We start from the raw sequence: 17,253 nt of genomic DNA, 5'->3' as shown, positions 1-17,253 counted from the left end.
TACAAGGAATGGAAGAAGGAGTGGATCAGCAAGGAAAGCTCTCTCTTAGAGATAAGAAACTGTAAGGATAAAGTGAGACCTGCCAAAAGCCAGGCACAGTTGGACCTTGAAAAGAAATTTAAAACCAATAGTAAAAGGTTCTCTAGCCATATAAATAAAACAAAAACAAGGAAGGAAGAAGCAGACAGCTGAGCATTGAGGACAGGGTAGAGACTAAAGATAATCTAGGCATGGGCCCACCCCTAAATGAATACTTTGCCTCAGTTTTTAATAAGGGTAATGAGGCGCTTGTGGGTAGTGGGAGGGTGGCTAGTGAAAGCAAGGATATGGGAGTTGAAACTACCACATCAGAAATGGAAGCCACACTCAAGCAATTTAGTGGGACCAAATCCAGGTCCCTGATAATCTCCATCCAAGAATATTTAAGGAACTGGCATACGAAATTGCAAACCCAATAGTAATGATTCTTAATGACTCCATAATCTCAGGGGTTGTAATCTATGACTGGAGAACTGCAAATAAAGTATCTATATTTATGAAAGGAAAAAAATGTGATCTGGGAAACTATAGGCTTGTTTGTTTGACCCCTGTTGCGTGCCAGATCTTAGAACGTATTTTGAAAGATAGAGTAATTCAAGGTAGCGGTAAATGGTAATTGGGATAAAGTACATCATAGCTTTTAGAAAGATAGATTGTGCTAGACCAATCTGATCTTTTTCTCTGAGAAGATAACTGATTTTCTAGACAAAGGAAATGCAGATGTACTTTGCCTGGATTTCAGTAAAGCGTTTAGTACAGTTCCACAGTGGAAACTATTAGTTAAATTGGAGAAGATGGGGATTAATATGAGAACTGAAAGGTTAGTAAGGAACTGGTTAAAGGGGAGACTACAGTGGGTCAGAAAGATGAACTGTCAGCCTGGTTGGAGGTTATTAGTGGAGATGAAATTTAATAAGTCAAAGTGAAAGGTCGTGAATTTATGGAATAACAACAAGAATTTTTGCTGTAAACTGGGAATTTACCAGTTGGAAGCGGCAGAGGAGAAAAAAGACCAGGGTATATTGGGCGATCACAAGATGACTATGCGCTGTCAATGTGATGTAGCCATAAAAAAGGCTAATGCAATCCTAAGATGCATGAGGCGAGGTATTTCCATTAGAGACGGGGAAGTGTTATTACCATTGTACAAGGCACTGTTGAGACTGGAATACTGTGTGCAATTCTGGTCTCCTGCATTTAAGAAAGATGAATTCAAATTGGAACAGGTGCAGAGAAGGGCTACTGGAAGATGATCAGAAAAGTGGAGAACCTGCCTTACAGGAGAAGACTTAAGGAACTTGGCTTGTTTAGCCTAACAAAATGAAGGCTGAGGGGAGACACGATTACTCTCTATAAATACATCAGAGGGATAAACACCAGAGAGGGAAAGTAGTTATTTAAGTTAATGGTCCGCATTGGCACAAGAACAAATGGATATAAACTGGCCATCAACAAGAGTAGGTTTGAAATTAAGCAAAGGTTTCTAACCATCAGAGGAATGAAGTTTTGGAAGAACATTCAAAGGGGAGAGGGAGGGCAAAAAACCTAAATTTTGTCAGACTGAGTGTGATAAATTTATGGAGGGAATGGTACAGTGAGGTTGCCTACAATGGCATACAGCCTATCCACAAGCGCTATTGGCACATACAGTAAAACCCTGTTTATCCGACCCTCCATTATCCAGCTCTCCGTATCAACCGAACAACCAGCGCAGACAGGTCCAGAAGCGGGCAATCTCTCCTGTGGCAGCCCTGCACTTTCCCATTATCCAGATTATCTGAATTTTTGATTATCCGATCTGGCTCTGGTTCCAATTAGATCGGATAAATGGGATTCTGCTATATCTGCAACAGCTGGACATGGGACACTAGAAAAGGAGTGTTCTGAGTTACTACAGCGAATTCTTTCCCAGATGTCTGGCTGGTGGACCTTGCCCACATGCTCCAGGTCTAACTGATCACAATATTTGGGGTCAGGAAGGAATTTTCCCTTAGGTCAGATTGGCAGAGATCGTGGGGGCTTTTTGCTTTCCTCTGCAGCATGGGGCAGGGGTCATTTGCTGGTTTGCACTAGAATAAATGGCACAACCCTACTTGTCTTAGCAGACAAGGCTCAAGGTGATATGGCCACAGATAAATATAGTTAAGTAGGTCCAAAGGATAGAAATGCTACTACATTCTACAACAGGCACCCTGTGAACACTGCGCCATGTCAACTCTGAGTGCCAGAGGAATGTACTGTGTACATCACTGCTAGGGAGGAGGGACGGACATGGTGTAGCACAGCATGTCATTTAGGAGGCTCTCAAACTCTGCAGCCACTGTATCTGTGGTAGGGTTGGAGAGTTCTCGTTACACTGAGGAGCACAGTGAAAGAGACCTGATGCCCTCCTGACTCACATTGACTCAACTCAGTGCTGTGTGTTATCCACTGCTTAAGTGAATGGCCTTACCCAGCCTTTCATAGATTTTAAAGTCAGAAGGGACTATCATCATTATCTAGTCTGACCTTCTGCGCAGAACTTCAACCAGGAATTCCTCATCAAGTTCAGCAGTTTGTGGGAATTTACCAACAAACCAGGATTTGAACCTTGGATCCTCAGATTAAAAGTCTCCCCGGACTGAGCATTCAGGGCTCGTAACTGGATGCATTCCTCCTTGCAGCGCTCTCTTTCTCCTCCCCCTACTGCTGAGCTTTGCCAGGACACCCCTTGAGCTTAGATGCCCTTGGCTCCCCATTCCATGGCTTTCATCTTACTCAAATTTCTCTAGTTGTTTTGTAAGCAGTTAATATAACAATCAATTATTTTTCTTAAGCTATTGGAATCTTCTATCTCAGAATATTTATTGAAATTTGTCAGGGAGGAGAATGTGGGGTTTGAGGCATTCTGCTTCTCACTCCCAACATCCTCTCCTCTTCTGAACTGGTTCAGAGAACAGAAAAGCAGCTCTGCTGTGTAACAAATGTAAATTCAACACACAGTTTGGTTTTGCTGCTGCCTAGAGAGGTGGAGACTGGGAGTCAGATATGAAAATAAACAGGACACAATTTTATGTCCTAGTGTCTTACTCCCAGCTTCACCGCTCCTATTAGTTTGCTGGATCGGGCAAACTTTGAACATGAAAACATCATAAGATTTCAATTAACTTGACAATTAACTTGCATGAGAGAGAGACCCTCTGTATTTCCCCTGAGGCCTCATCTACACTAGGATTTTCCCTTAAAATTTCCCACTATGGCTATCAGGTTCATCTCCCTTGGTGATAGCAATGGTAGAGCTCTAATGTTGCTAGGCCACCTGTGGTTTAACCCCTGTGTCATGAGCAGGCTTGGATAATATGGTGGTTAGAACATGGGCTCCCACCCGCAGCACCAGCTACACTACTGCTCCCAATGTTGCTTCCACTGATGGAGCTGAACTGCTGTCAGCAATGGGAAATTTTAAAGGAAAAAGGCTAGTACAGGCCAGTGTAATGAGTGTGATCATTTTACAATATGCAGAAATCCAACCAACTGCCAATTGAGTATTATTAGAGCCTTTCTTGCTGGGTGAGGGAAATAATCACTGGCTGTGTGATTTGCGATTTCAGGACTTGCTGAATTTTTCCAGCAAGGGGCAGTTTGATGAGGCTGGACAAGCCACACTGAATGGGCTGGAACAGCAGGAGCAGACCCCAGTGCCACCAGAGACGCAGTCGGCACTGGATCAACAGCCAGAAGGCCATCCAATGCAACTCCAGCAGCAGCAACATGATGAGAACCCGGTGCCTATGCAGAGCACCATGACAGCAGATGACATGCGGCGAGCAAAGCGCATTCGGGTAAGTGAAGATGATGGTGGCCTATGCCCTCTCCTGCCCTCTCACTTTGCTTTAGCCAGTGGAAGCCTTGGTTGGCCAGTCAGGCAGCAGCTGGTCTTTTTCTCCAGTGTGGTGTCCGTCTTCAAATCCCAAACACAGCATCTCACGCTCAGAAAACTCCCTCGTTCAGAAAGGAAGACAAACCTAATACAAAGAGTTAGTGTGTCATGAGATGCTAGTGAGATTTGGTCACCAGTTGGAGCTGGTTCAATTCCAGCACAATAATTCTTTCATAGAAACATAGACCATCCAAGTTGGCAGGCAGGAGCGCTCTGGACAGCCGGCCAAATCATGGTGCTGTGGCATGGATTAATGGCCTGTTCAGAGCACCATCTGCCTGTCTTGCAGCTCTGTTGGCTTTAGAAGTCATTGCCAAAGAGGCATTGTGTCCATTCATTCCTATGATGATGAAGATGAAGATTTTTAATGATAAAATTATTTCTTGGAGTAGGAATCCTCCTCCCTTTATGAGGGTAAAAGCCTGTGCTGAGAACTTTACATACCAACAGCAAACACTTTGAACCTGTGCTTGTGGCAGCTGAGAAAGCTGCTTTTTCCACCCTGTGTGGGAGGGAAATGATTCAGGCAAATAATCCTCCAAGCGATGTAATTGTGAGATCGGTTTATTTAGCCTAAAATCTTTTTTTCCCCTCCTCCATGTGTAAAATTTTGATTACAGAAGGAAACAGCTGCAAACAAGTTGAGACCTCATTTTTGGGGGATGAGACAAAGAGAGAGAGGATTAAAAAAGGAGACAATGAATGATTCTTATGGAGGACACTGAGCCAGATTTTACTCTCAGTGTACACCAATGTGTATATGACAGCACTGATGGTGTTACTTAACAGATACAGTGACTTAACTAAGAGCAGAATTTGGCCGAGTCACACTAAAAATGCATGAGTATGAAACTTATTAAATGCTTGGCATCTACGAGTCACTGTTCTGTGAAGTGGTCTTTCTTTTGATCTTCCTCTCTGTTGAAAACACTAGACTAGTAATGGTGTGTTTATGTAAGGCCAGGGGCGGCTCCAGGCACCAGCGCAGCAAGCGTGTGCCTGGGGTGGCAAGCTGCCAGGGGGCATCCTGCTGGTCGCTGTGAGGGTGGCAATTCGGCGGCGGGTACGCAGAAATGCTGGCAAATCTGCGTGACCATGCTTGGGGCGGCAAAAAACATAGTGCTGCCCCTGGTAAGGCCACCAGACAGCTGTAACCCAAGAACACTGGAAACATGGCTGGTAGGAGCAGACAGTGGTGGTCAAACTATTATCGAGTAAGAAGCCAGCTGCTGAAGCTCTGACAATAAATAGCATTGGACCAGTTCCCCAGTGTGTCTTGATTCATTTTGCATAAGATAGTACAACTTCTGTCCTAAAAGGGGCAATCGTGGGTGTGATGGGGAGAGGTGGTTTCATTGGATTTCTTTAATTACTGGATTTAAAAAGATCTGAAGGTCTCACTCTTGGTTTGGAGGTAGCGGGGAAGAGTTTGACTTGGTTTGTCTCATGCATTAGCCTGTTTCCTGGAAACTTGAGTTTGGGTCACAAGTGAGATGAGTGTGGTGGTTATTTATTCCTCAGCGACATGTTTGCATCATAGATCTCCTCCCTCAGCTCCCCTTGCAGATTGGCACATTTGACAACCCTTGATTAGCAGAGCCCTAGAGATGTTGGTTCTTCAAAGCAGAGGTTCTTCAACTCAAGGGGGCATTGGAAGAACTGCATATGGGATGGTTGCATAGAGCCTGCCTAGGTCATGTTAGACTGTGAGCAGTTGTCATTCAGCCTTAGATTTTAACCATGAAAATTCACACCGTACTGTGACAGTTTGTCCGAACTCACTCTTCCAATGTGTGCGTGCAATTCACTGCACCCTGCTATCACAGCATGTGGCTAGGAAATGTCATAAACCACCAAAGGGAAGCCCAAGTTATGGTTTCAAATATGTAAGACGTCATTTATTTTTAAAGAGCGGGTACAAAATTTGTGGCTACCCATTGGGACCCGGACCTAGGTTAGCTGTAAGTCACCCTGATTACTTAGATAGGATTTCTTACTCAACAGCAATAACTTGGTGCGTGTCTTGACCTGATAGTTGAGAAACTATATAAGAGACAGGAAAGTAATTTTATTTTCATAAATCAAGCTTGGTGAACCTCTTCTACCTTTCTAAGAAAGGAATAAAGCATGACGTGATGGTACGACTGCCCCTCTTCAGGCAAACAATTCCAGGCAAAGATTTAAAAGAAATAATTATCACGAAGAGGCCTTGTGTGATTTTTCCAAGCCTTTATTAGGCACAAACCTCAGTTTTACTATGTCTCCTTCTGTTGCACTCTGAAATTAAACATAAAAAGGTATCCTGGAGTATGAGTAATATTAAAAAAAAATAAAGCCTTTACATATGTTCAGACATTTGCATCCTAGATGTAACTGAGGATGCCTTGTTCAATGAATTGACGTTCTTTAGAAATGACACGATTCTTTGGCATCTGCAACAAAGGGGAGCAATATCCTTTGTATTTTAAATAACAAAAAATGACTTCTGCATTACAATACGCAGTAATAATAAACTAGCTCTCAATGGACGTTCACACTTGTACCATTACATTAGCGTTTATATCGTCCTGTAGGATGCAGCCTCTTGAGAAAAGCATAGTAACATAAACCTATGCGTATGCAAGGCTGACAATGTGTCCAGTAGAGGGCAGTATGCATGTAGGCCTTGATCCAGCCCTCTTATTAGTCAATGGAAAGATTTCCATTGGCTTCAGTGGGATTAGGTCCACACTGAAGGAAGTACTTAGATATATCTGTCACTCCTCTCTTGGGTTTCTCGTTTACAGCTCTGGCACTGATTTGCCTTTGCAGTTCTAGAACTTGTTGCCTGAAGTAGACATAATCTTTTTTAATGTATTCCATGAAGTAAATAATTCTCTTGAGACATTTTCTGTTTCATTTACTCGTGCAACATCACATGGCGAAGATACAAAGCTGTCATAACACAGTGTTACAACAATCAATATAAATATAAGGCTTGCATTTGGAAATCACCTGTCAAAATGAGGACCATCCTACATGTTTTGGGAAGGTACAAATCTACATACCAAGAAGGCTATTTATTTTTAGGCTATAAGTCAGAGGGAATGACTTAATGGGTTATATTTCTAGTTTGAAACACTGAGATTCACTGGAACAATAGGTTCAAATCCTGGTAGGGTCAACACATGTCTTCTTCTGTAGAGTTCATCGAGTTTATTCTGCAGGAGACTTGAGATCAGACCTTAAACACTGAGGTCCTGCCTTGTTTTATGTGGACACTAAAGATCCTATTGGACACTTTTTGTCAGAGTAGGGTGTGACAGACTGACAATATACTGGACAAACCTTATGGAATTAAGATAAACTTTACTGAATGAATTTAAACCTTATTGAATTAGGTTTAATACCTTCGGGGTCCATTGTATTAAAAATGCACTTTTTAATGTGTCATCGTGGAATCGCATATAACTCCTCGAGGAGGAAGGGGATGCAAATGTAATTCCTCCGGTTATCAGCTCTTTGAAGCTTCCTTCTGGAAAGGTTCGGATATACTAGTTCAAACTGGATTTTTCAGGGACCAACAGACAAAGAAACGACTTTTGGATAATTAGCCTGGTTTTACGCAGGCCCAGGGCTTTCTTCCTGATCCCATGACTAGACAGGACCCCTGGCCCACAGCAGATCCCAGTCCTCAGGGAAGGGCTGGAAGAACTGGGCCTAATGAGGCACCATAAGACTGGGTGCTTGTTCTGAGATGAAACTGTGATGAACTTGAAACCTTGGTGGGATGCTGAAGGACTGCTCCTGCCAGAGCCCATTTTAGAGTTGGGGTGATCTCTGGTAGCCTATTAGCATGTGTGTAGGTTCTTTTATTGTTTGTAATGTGCTTTGTCTGTAGTGCTCTTACCTTAAGAATAAAAGAGGCTTGCATAAACAGAGCTTTGTGGTAACTATACTTGTGGGCAGTCACACTGTTAGCCCTCTCTGAAGAGAAAGCCAGCAGGCCAGCTTGAGCAGCCTGTCTCTGCTGGGAATAACATGGTGAAGGCAGGGAACTGTTCAGCCTGGAAATAGCCTCTCAGAAGGACTTGAGATGCCTCTTCAAGAGAGGTGACGGCCAGAGGAGCCAGCGGGTGCCCTTGCTGAAACATAGGCAGAGAATACAGGTGCAGTTGCCCTGAACTGTGACATTGGGGATTACATCATCGTCCTTGGCCAAAATAAATGTTTCCTACCCACTGTTGTGCACCATCCAATGTGTTCGTTAGTTGCCACTCTCTGGATGCATTTAAAAAATGGCTGTACTTACCTAGGCTTGATCCTGAAAGTTTCTCCGTGTGGATGACGCCCTGCACTCATGCAGAACAGCTTGCAGGACAGAGGTGCGGTTTGTAAAGCACAATGGGATCCTTCAGGCTGAAAGGCACAATGGAAATGTAAGAGATTATTAAATTCTGACGAGTATCAACCAGTAGGACAGCACTTAAATAATCACTACCCGTTACTTGCCAGCAATCCGATCCTGGCATCCATAACCTGTTTATCTTCCCATAGCTACCACCTCTTGCCAGGCACATTTCTTTCTCACTGAGACTCTGCAGGGTTCATTCTATACTTTTTAATAAACACACTATCTGAGAAAACATGAAAGGCAGAAAGACAGTGTGTTTTAAAGGTTATCTGTGATTTTCATCTTCACTCTTACTCACATCTTAACTCCTTGTAGGCAGTTATTAACTGAAGGGCAAATCCTGAACTCCCTGCTTAGTTCTTACTGAGGCAAAACTCTCAAAACTCATTGGGAGTTTTGCCTAAGTGAGGAATGAGCTAGGACTTCCAGATCTGGCCCTGACTGATAATGACCCACAGGAGACTGATTTCTGCCAAAGTCAAGTCTTCTGTTTTACGGTCCATTTCATAACATAAATATTTTTCTTTCCCCCAATGCTGCCTGCTCAGTTGGAGCTGCAGGTAGGTTTGGTTTTTATCCTGTGTCTACCCTAATGGAACAAAACAAAATTGCCTGCCATGTCATTTTGTGCAACCTCTGCTTAATGTCTCCAGATGGAATCTGCGTTGTTGATGGTCTTGTGTTTGTTCTTTTGTATACAGATCATGCACAAAACTGTGTCATCCCAATAACTATGTGTTTGCATAGTTTCTCTTAGTCCCCTTCAGACTGATCCACTGCAAGGAATTAATAATAATTAGCTCTTTAAAAGATGTTTAAATGAATCATCCAAAACATTAAGCTGGGTATTTAATGGGCTGTCCCTTTGCGGCCTCAGAACCTGGTTCAAGTCCGTCTGGTGCACCTCTGTGTACCTGATTTTGGTAGTTTGTTAGTCTTCAGTGGCTTGAGTAGTCTGGCAGAGTGTGCACCATAACAATATATTTTTAAATCTTTCTGTCTAGTGCTTTTAACAGTTCCCACTTAGGAAATACCTGATATGGAGTTGCATGCAATTTGAAAGAAACATTTCAAGTACCTTGGATTTGACCCGCCTTAAAACTACCTTAAATTTGGTGGTCAGTCATATAGATTCATCTAAATATCTAGTTTTCTAGTAAATTAGCATTTCTTGTAATGACTATTAACAAGTATTGTGGTGATAAGCTCCATACTAATGCCTCTAAATAAATAGTTTTTAAAAATGCAGCACTTGGTTGTTGATAAATATCTTTCAACAACTACCACCACTTATGCAGGACTCCCAAACGTTCATTGTTGAAACTTTTGGGGGTAAAATCCTGAACCTATTCAAGTCAAATGGGAGTTTTGTCATTTAGCCAGGATTTCACCCTGGGTTCTGTAGTAATAATTAAAGACACACTGGTCAACATAAAACTAATTTATAAACAAAATATCCCTTATCTATGTTACTAATAACAACTACAGATATTACAAGCGGGATAATTTAAAAAATCAGTTATACTTTTACTATTTGCTTTTTACATACTTTGAATGTAAATGCAAAATATTATGTATTTATTTATATTTTAAAATGTGCTCATCAAATATCTTTGCGCATACTTACAGAAATAACACATTCATTAAATAACAAAATAATATACAAAAATTGTGCACATCACTCAGTTTTGGCTGAGACTAGTCTGGTCAATATCACTTAAGTTTCCAGTCGGTTTCACTTTTCTGGTTCTCATGGCACTAGCACCTTACTGCAGTGTTTGAGTTTATAATATAGTGAAAGGAGAATGTTTAAATTCAAAACTAAATGGAAAACAAACAAGCAACTGCCCCCCCCAACCAACCACAAAACCAACAACAACACTAGAGAAACATATGTACTGATTTTGTAAATCCCCTTACTTTTTTCAAAATCTAAAATACGGGTTTATCACTAGTTGACAATAGTGCTTTAATTAACAAACTATCTCCAGAGCAGATCTGGTATAGTCATGATGTAATTGTACATATAGGGTAATATACAGGAAGTGCCATGCAGTATCACTCCCAGGGTCCAGCTAGTCCAGTATTCTGTCTCGAATACAATATGAGTACCAGAAGTGTCAGAGGAAGGTATAAAAATCCCACAGATGTGAGACAATCTGCCCCTCACATTAGGTCTCATCCTCATTTCTAATAATTAAAGATTGGCTTACACCCAGCTCCATTCAACCATACAAAAAGGAAACGGGATGGATCATGGAATTGGTAGCTGGGAATCAGAACCTTTCCCCCTTCTTGATCATCTATTCAAATTTGATGACCTTCTTGGTCATCAAACCTGATCAGAAGAAACTGGAGAAGGGACTCGTCGCCATCTTATAGCTGCTTTTTGGCCTGCGTGAAATGGGTCTCAGTCCAGTTCCCAGTGAACAGGTGTTTACCTCATTATTGGTCCACATTGATTGCCTCTGCTGAGACATTCATGAATATAAGGGGAGAAAAATCTGAATCAAGATGCAGTGGGCTGCTCTAAGAGTGGAATTTTGCTCTGAAATTAAAGCCAAGCCTGACTGCTTTTCTAAAAGTCTTTGTTCATTTCAGTTCTCAGTCACATCTTACATACTATGCTATCAAGGAAGAGCCTCATTGACAGTGGGTGGGGAATCTGAATGATGTAGCTATCTATAAAATCCAACAAAAGATATTACCTCCCCTCCCCTATCTATGGTTTTCTTTAATCTTTTGTAACACTTATGTACAACCATGCAGAGTGTGGCTTCATTGTTTCAAATTCTGCAATTAGTTACACTTAGCGTTGAAAAAGGAAAAGAAATATGATTTTTAAACTTCGAAGAGATAAACAGAGGAGAGTATAAAAGTCTCGAAAAGCCTGTTTATAGATCCTTATCTGGGGTAATGAGCATAGCCTCTTTGACATCGATGGAGCTATGGCAGTTTATTCTGGATGAGGATCTGGCCATCTGTTTTGCCACTGTGATAAAGTATTTGGGTTAAATACATTAAGAAACAGTAATGGAGGAGATAGAAATTTGAATTGCATCTGTCTAGACTGTTTGACTTCCTGGTAAATTCCTGTAATTAACGGAAAATTATGCATTTTTTTATTTCAAAGCACAAGTAAATTGTTATACAAACAATAGAAACATGTAAACCCAAGATTATGGGACAGATTGAATCACTGTGTAAGTGCACGTAGGGAGTTACACCTGCTTACTCTAGGACTGAATTTGGCCCAGTGTTTCTTAAGAGAATTGGTTTTAGCTGTTAGAGGTGGGGACTGTGAGTCAGCACTTCTGGGTTTGTTTCTGCCCTTGTGTGACTTTGGGCAAATCACCTCACCTTCCTTTGCCTCGGTTCCTCCATCTGTAAAGGGGAGATAACAACACCTCCCAGGGACACTGTGAGGTGTAATTTCTCATATTTGCAAAGTGCCTTGAGCTCCTTGGCTAAAAAGGGGAACAAAGAGGACCCCGGGGAATTACAGACCAGTCAGCCTAACTTTGATACCTGGAAAGATACTGGAACAAATTAGTAAACAATCAGTGTCTAACCACCAGGAGGATAAGAGGGTTATAAGATGACCTCCTGAGGTCCCTTCCAACCCTGAGATTCTATGATTCTATGATAAGGAATAGCTGGAATTTGTCAAGAACAAATTCCAAACCAACCTATTTTCCTTCTTTGACAGGATTACTAGGACCAGCTGTCTAGGAAGCAGTGATATATCTTGATTTTTAGTAAGGCTTTTGACACAGTCCCACCTAGCATTCTCATAAGCAAACTAGGGGAATGTGGTCTATATGAAGTGACTAGAAGGTGGGTGCACAACTGGTTAAAAGATCATACTCAAAGAGTGGTTATCAATGGTTCGCTGATCAATGGGTATCAGAGGGTGCGTCTGATTTGGTCTCTCAGGGGTCAGTCCTGGGTCTGGTACTGTTCAATATTTTCATTAATGACTTGGATAATGGAGTGGAGAGTATCTTATAAAATTTGTGGATGACACCGAGCTGGGAGGTGTTGCAAGCACTTTGGAGGACAGGATCAGCATTCAAAATGACCGTGACAAATTGAAGAAATTGATCTGAAATCAACAAGATGATGAAATTCAGTAAAAACAAGTGCAGAGTACTTCACTTAGAAAGGAAAAATCAAATGCATAATGGCAAAATGGGGAAAAACTGGCTAGGTGATAGTACTGCTGAATCTGGGGGTTATAGTGCATCACAAATTGAATATGAATCAACAACATGATGCAGTTGCAAAAAAGGCTATTATCATTCTGGGGTGTGTTTTTAGGTGCGTTGCATGTAAGGCACTGGAGGTAATTGTCCTGCTCTACTCGGCACTGGTGAGGCCTCCCCTGAAGCATTGTGTCCAGCTCTGAGTGCAAAACTAGGAAAGATGTGGACAAATTGGAGAGAGTCTAGAGGACAGCAACAAAAAATGATAAAAGGTTTAGAAAAGCTGACCTCTGAGGAAAGTTAAAAAAAACCGGGGCCTGTTTACTCTTGAGAAAAGAAGACTGAGGGAGGACCTCATAACAGTCTTCAAATATGTTAAGGGCTGTTATAAAGAGAACGGTGATCAATTGTTCTCCATGCCTACTGAAGGTAGGACAAGAGGTAATGGGCTTACTCTGCAGCCAGGGAGATTTAGGTTAGAATTAGGAACAACTTTCTAACTAGAAGGGTAGTTAAGCTCTGGAATAAGGTTCCAAGGAAGGCTGTGGAATCCCCAGCACTTGAGGATTTTAAGGACAGTTTGGACAAACACCTGACAGGGATGGTCTAGGGTTATTTGGTCCCTGCCTCAGTGTAGGGGGCTGGACTTGATGACGTGATGACAACAGAAGTGTTGGCGCATAAGGTGCCACAGGACTCTTTGTCATTTGTTACAGTATAAGAGTGACTCCCAACTCCAGTGAAGTCCATTATAAGGCACTCGGGATTTCAGCTAAATTAATCACTGGTGTCGCTGAACATTCCAAAATCCTCTAATTGTGACTAGAAATTTTCCCTTGCCATGGGATGGTGTCTGAGATTACATGGGAAAAGGGAAGTGTGTGTGTGTGTGTGTGTGTGTGTATGTGTATGTATAGTGTTTTGTAGTTTTCTATAAACAGTTGCTGTTACATTTTGCTTTTACTGGAAAGAGTGGACGGTTTCCTCCTTTACAGTTTAGACAGTGGAGAAAACCATTCAGATTCTCTTCATGTGTCTGTAGCCCAGTACTCCAGAATAACTTCTAAGGTACCTTCTAATTCTGACAGAGCAGCTTTGAACCCTGCTTCATCAGTATCTGCTGGTTGACACTGACTCAAGGGTAGCAGCGCATGCCAGCCAAGAAGTCCAATAAATAAAGGAGAGTGGAGATGGTTTTAACCGGGGAATTTTGTTCTCTGTTTACTCTAAAGTATGCTAATAACAAGCATGTTCAAACACAGTAACTAGCAGCATTCTAGCCTTGTTTCCCTGACTAGCATGGATGTGGATTTAAAAAAAAACAAAAATCAGAGAAGCTGAGTGGAAAGGAGACAACAGTAAACACTGGAAGGGAGATCGTGTCTTGAAGGAGTGTAAAAATTCCTTAGATTTCAATAGCACTGTGAGAGAAATTGCTGCAGCCCCAGGCCATTTCAGTCTTCTGCACTGTAATATGGGATTTCATATTTGTCAGTGTAGTCTGCTCCCATATGCACTTCCAACCAGCATAAAAAGTCCCTAACCACTACTGAAATGCAGGCCCACTGGGCAACCAACTATTTCCACAGGTTGCTAGTCCATCTGTGACTGCTCCTACAGCAGACAGAGCAGAGATCAGGAGCTGAGCAAGGCTACGCTGGATTTGTCTAATCTAGAAGGCAGGAGAAGGAAAGAAACAGCAGTTGTTAAATGTTATAGGAAAACTAGATCAAAGGAAAACAGACACTGAAAGAGGAGGTGAGAGAGAGAGAAGAAAACATATACAATAGAAAGAAAGAGAGAACGAAAGAAAGAAAAATGGAGTGAAGGAAAAGGGAAAGAGAAGGAAGAACGATAGCAGGAGATACATAGTAAGTTAATTTAAAAATATATATTTAATAGAGTTTAATGTCTAAACATTGTAAAGAATAAAAATGCAATTAATGCTTGATTAGATATATCAAATACCTTTGTTTGGCCCACAAAATTCTACCAAAGCTCTTACCAGAACTCTGTATGTGTTTCTCTGTGAGTGTGTTCACTTCTCTATTTCACTCACAAACACACACACAGTGTGCGTTTAAGGGTAGAATTGTGTGGGTTCCCAACAAGATATTGTTGCTCTTGAAGCTGCCTATCTGGCCCTGCTGTAATGCTTTTGAAACTCCCATTCCTCTTTTTTAATAATACTGTGAAGGTTTAGGTTAGCACAGAGATCCACTTTATCCAGCCTTATTAGTTTGGGGCCATGCTAAACCACTGCTGCAGATCTCTCTGATTCTCCTTGATGCAGAAACCAACCCCCCACAAAAGCTGCAGATTCCCAGAGGCTCTGCTAATAGACAATGCATATAAGTAATTGGGAGATGCCTCAATGTGGTGGCTAATCTACAAATATAAATACACAGAGCCTTGTCCTGAGAAATCAGCTAGATGCCCAACACCTGGAGAGGGAAGAGTGAGTTTATGTTACAGAAAAATTATGTGTCAAAATGTGTTTAGAGCAGGGCACAGGGACTCAGGACTCCTGAGTTCTATTCCTGGTTCTGCTACTATCTCACTGTGTGACCTTAGGCAAGTCTTGTAACCGCTCTCTGCCTCAGTTTCTCCATCTGGAGATAATACATTTCTACCTCAAAGGGGGCTTTTGAGATTTAACTGCTCAATATCTTGGCTCACTTAAATTTGATAATACTTGTATGTAAAGTTTGTATGTGATAATAAACACTGATGTTCTTTCTTGGGTGTGTCTTTCAGAATGCTGCTCTTCAGCATCTGTTCATCCGAAAGTCCTTCCGTCCGTTCAAATGCCTGCAGTGTGGGAAGGCGTTCCGGGAGAAGGACAAGCTGGATCAGCACCTGCGATTCCATGGGCGGGAGGGGAACTGCCCTCTGACCTGCGACATCTGCAATAAGGGTTTTATCAACAGCGGCGCCCTGGAGAGTCACATGAAGTTCCACTTGGACCAGAAAACATATTCCTGTATTTTCTGTCCTGAGTCTTTTGACCGCTTGGACCTGCTCAAAGATCACGTGGCAATCCACGTCAATGATGGCTATTTCACCTGCCCCACCTGTAAAAAGCGCTTTCCTGATTTTATCCAGGTGAGTGCCGTGCTGACCACAAGCAATGGCTTCCAAGTCTTTGGCACGTGTAATGCTTCTCGGTACTGTTTCCATTCAGGCCAGCTTATGCTGTAAGTCTGTATGCTCTTACAAGCTAAGAAGGATCAGTTTGTGGATGGGAAAACTGACAGCATTGCAGGAAGTGGTAACGTTCATTTTGTAGATGGCACTTTTCCCTCTCGGTCAGTAGTGACCCAATACCCCAGCATGGTGTAGTGTGGTTGGTGCAGTCTTCTGGACAACATGAAACAGCATTCTTGATCGTACATGGTTGTTTGAGATGCATGGCACAACAGGTTTTTCCCTCTTCCTGGATGCAGTAGACATCAGAATGTACACTTGACCCTAACTGCTAAACTTACATATTAAAATGCATTATATATTTAAAATCCCATGGCTTTTTTTTTTTTTGCAAGAGTAATGCTGTTGACTCCAGGGCAGTAATTCCAGAGCATTTCAGTATGTTCTGCTTCCATACATTTCTCCTGTAGTTGAGTATATTCCTCTTCATTTCCACATTCTGTACAAGCAGCTGCGTTTGAGTGGTGGGTGATGTAACTCCTTTGTGCAATTTGTGGGGTCCTTCAAGATGAAAGACATTACAGAAATTTTAGAGTACTGTTTTCTTGCTCGGTGAGAAAAATGTAAACCTACCTTACATAGATTCATTACACTTAACATGAATAAAGAAGATGACATACATCTCACTAAGGTACCAGGACCTGAGACTAAACACGGAAATCCAGTTTCACGTCAAGTGATAAATCCAGGAACCGATAGGCATTATCCAAAAGTTCAAAGAAGAAAAGATGTGGGGGGATTATTAATACAACCCTCCACTCCAAAATAATCCAGCCTCTTTTAACATGGAGCAGAAAAAAAATAAGCTAGTTACCTAAGCTATGACCATCTCCCCCATCAATTTTCCAGTTAAACTGATCTAGTAAGGGAAAAGTTCCCAAATTCTTTCCACTTTTTCATATGCTGCTGTATGAATAATTAGGTCCTGGAATTAATAATCAGAAATCATGGTCTACTTCTCTGAGTAATTATTGTTGAGCAGATATAGATACCAAGTGGCTCCATGGTGCAGGAGGAAAATAAGAATTGTGTCAAAGATCCTGTTCTTTTCAGTGCTGGGATTTGGAATTCCAAGCCTTACTAGCTGTTTTATTAAAGATCTTGCTGTGCACCTGATGAGGCAGAGGACATTCCTAAAACATGCAAAGGAAACTGCCTGCAGGAAGGTGTTCAAAATGAATCGCTCCCTACGTTCCATGCATTCTGTAACTGCCACCTAATTCTTTCTGATCAAAAGGAATTAATCTGTGTTCTCAGATTTCCTTCAAATGAAAGAAAGAGAGGGAATCCATTGCCACTACGTCAGCCATCCTTTTTTATTGTCTTTAAAATACCCAATCATGCAATTGCAGGTGCCTTCGAGAATCATTCCTAGGGAGATCAGAGTGTCCGTGCAGATCTGTAACAAAGATTATGAGGATTCATTCATTATGCTGTTAGCATCTGTTAAGCTATTATCAGGACCTCAAGTATTCTGATAAACCACGTCT

At 41.7% G+C, this 17,253-nt stretch overlaps 1 protein-coding gene across 11 annotated transcripts in view; it reads left to right on the top strand.

Annotated features, from left to right (window-relative positions):
* Window positions 1-17,253, top strand: part of PRDM10 (PR/SET domain 10) — a 72,925-nt gene that overhangs the window by 35,798 nt on the left and 19,874 nt on the right. For 8 of the 11 annotated variants that reach the window (XM_039496631.1, XM_039496626.1, XM_039496632.1 and 5 more), the window contains 2 exons: window positions 3,630-3,860; window positions 15,314-15,661. In XM_039496631.1, the coding sequence (XP_039352565.1) occupies window positions 3,630-3,860; window positions 15,314-15,661 (579 nt within the window). The remainder of the gene's footprint in view (window positions 1-3,629; window positions 3,861-15,313; window positions 15,662-17,253) is intronic. The other 3 variants (XM_039496635.1, XM_039496636.1, XM_039496634.1) reach the window with 1 other exon arrangement.

This window comes from Mauremys reevesii, linkage group 12 (assembly GCF_016161935.1).
Source record: "Mauremys reevesii isolate NIE-2019 linkage group 12, ASM1616193v1, whole genome shotgun sequence".
NCBI classification, from domain to species: domain Eukaryota; kingdom Metazoa; phylum Chordata; order Testudines; family Geoemydidae; genus Mauremys; species Mauremys reevesii.
This window is presented reverse-complemented; position numbering and strand designations above follow the sequence as displayed.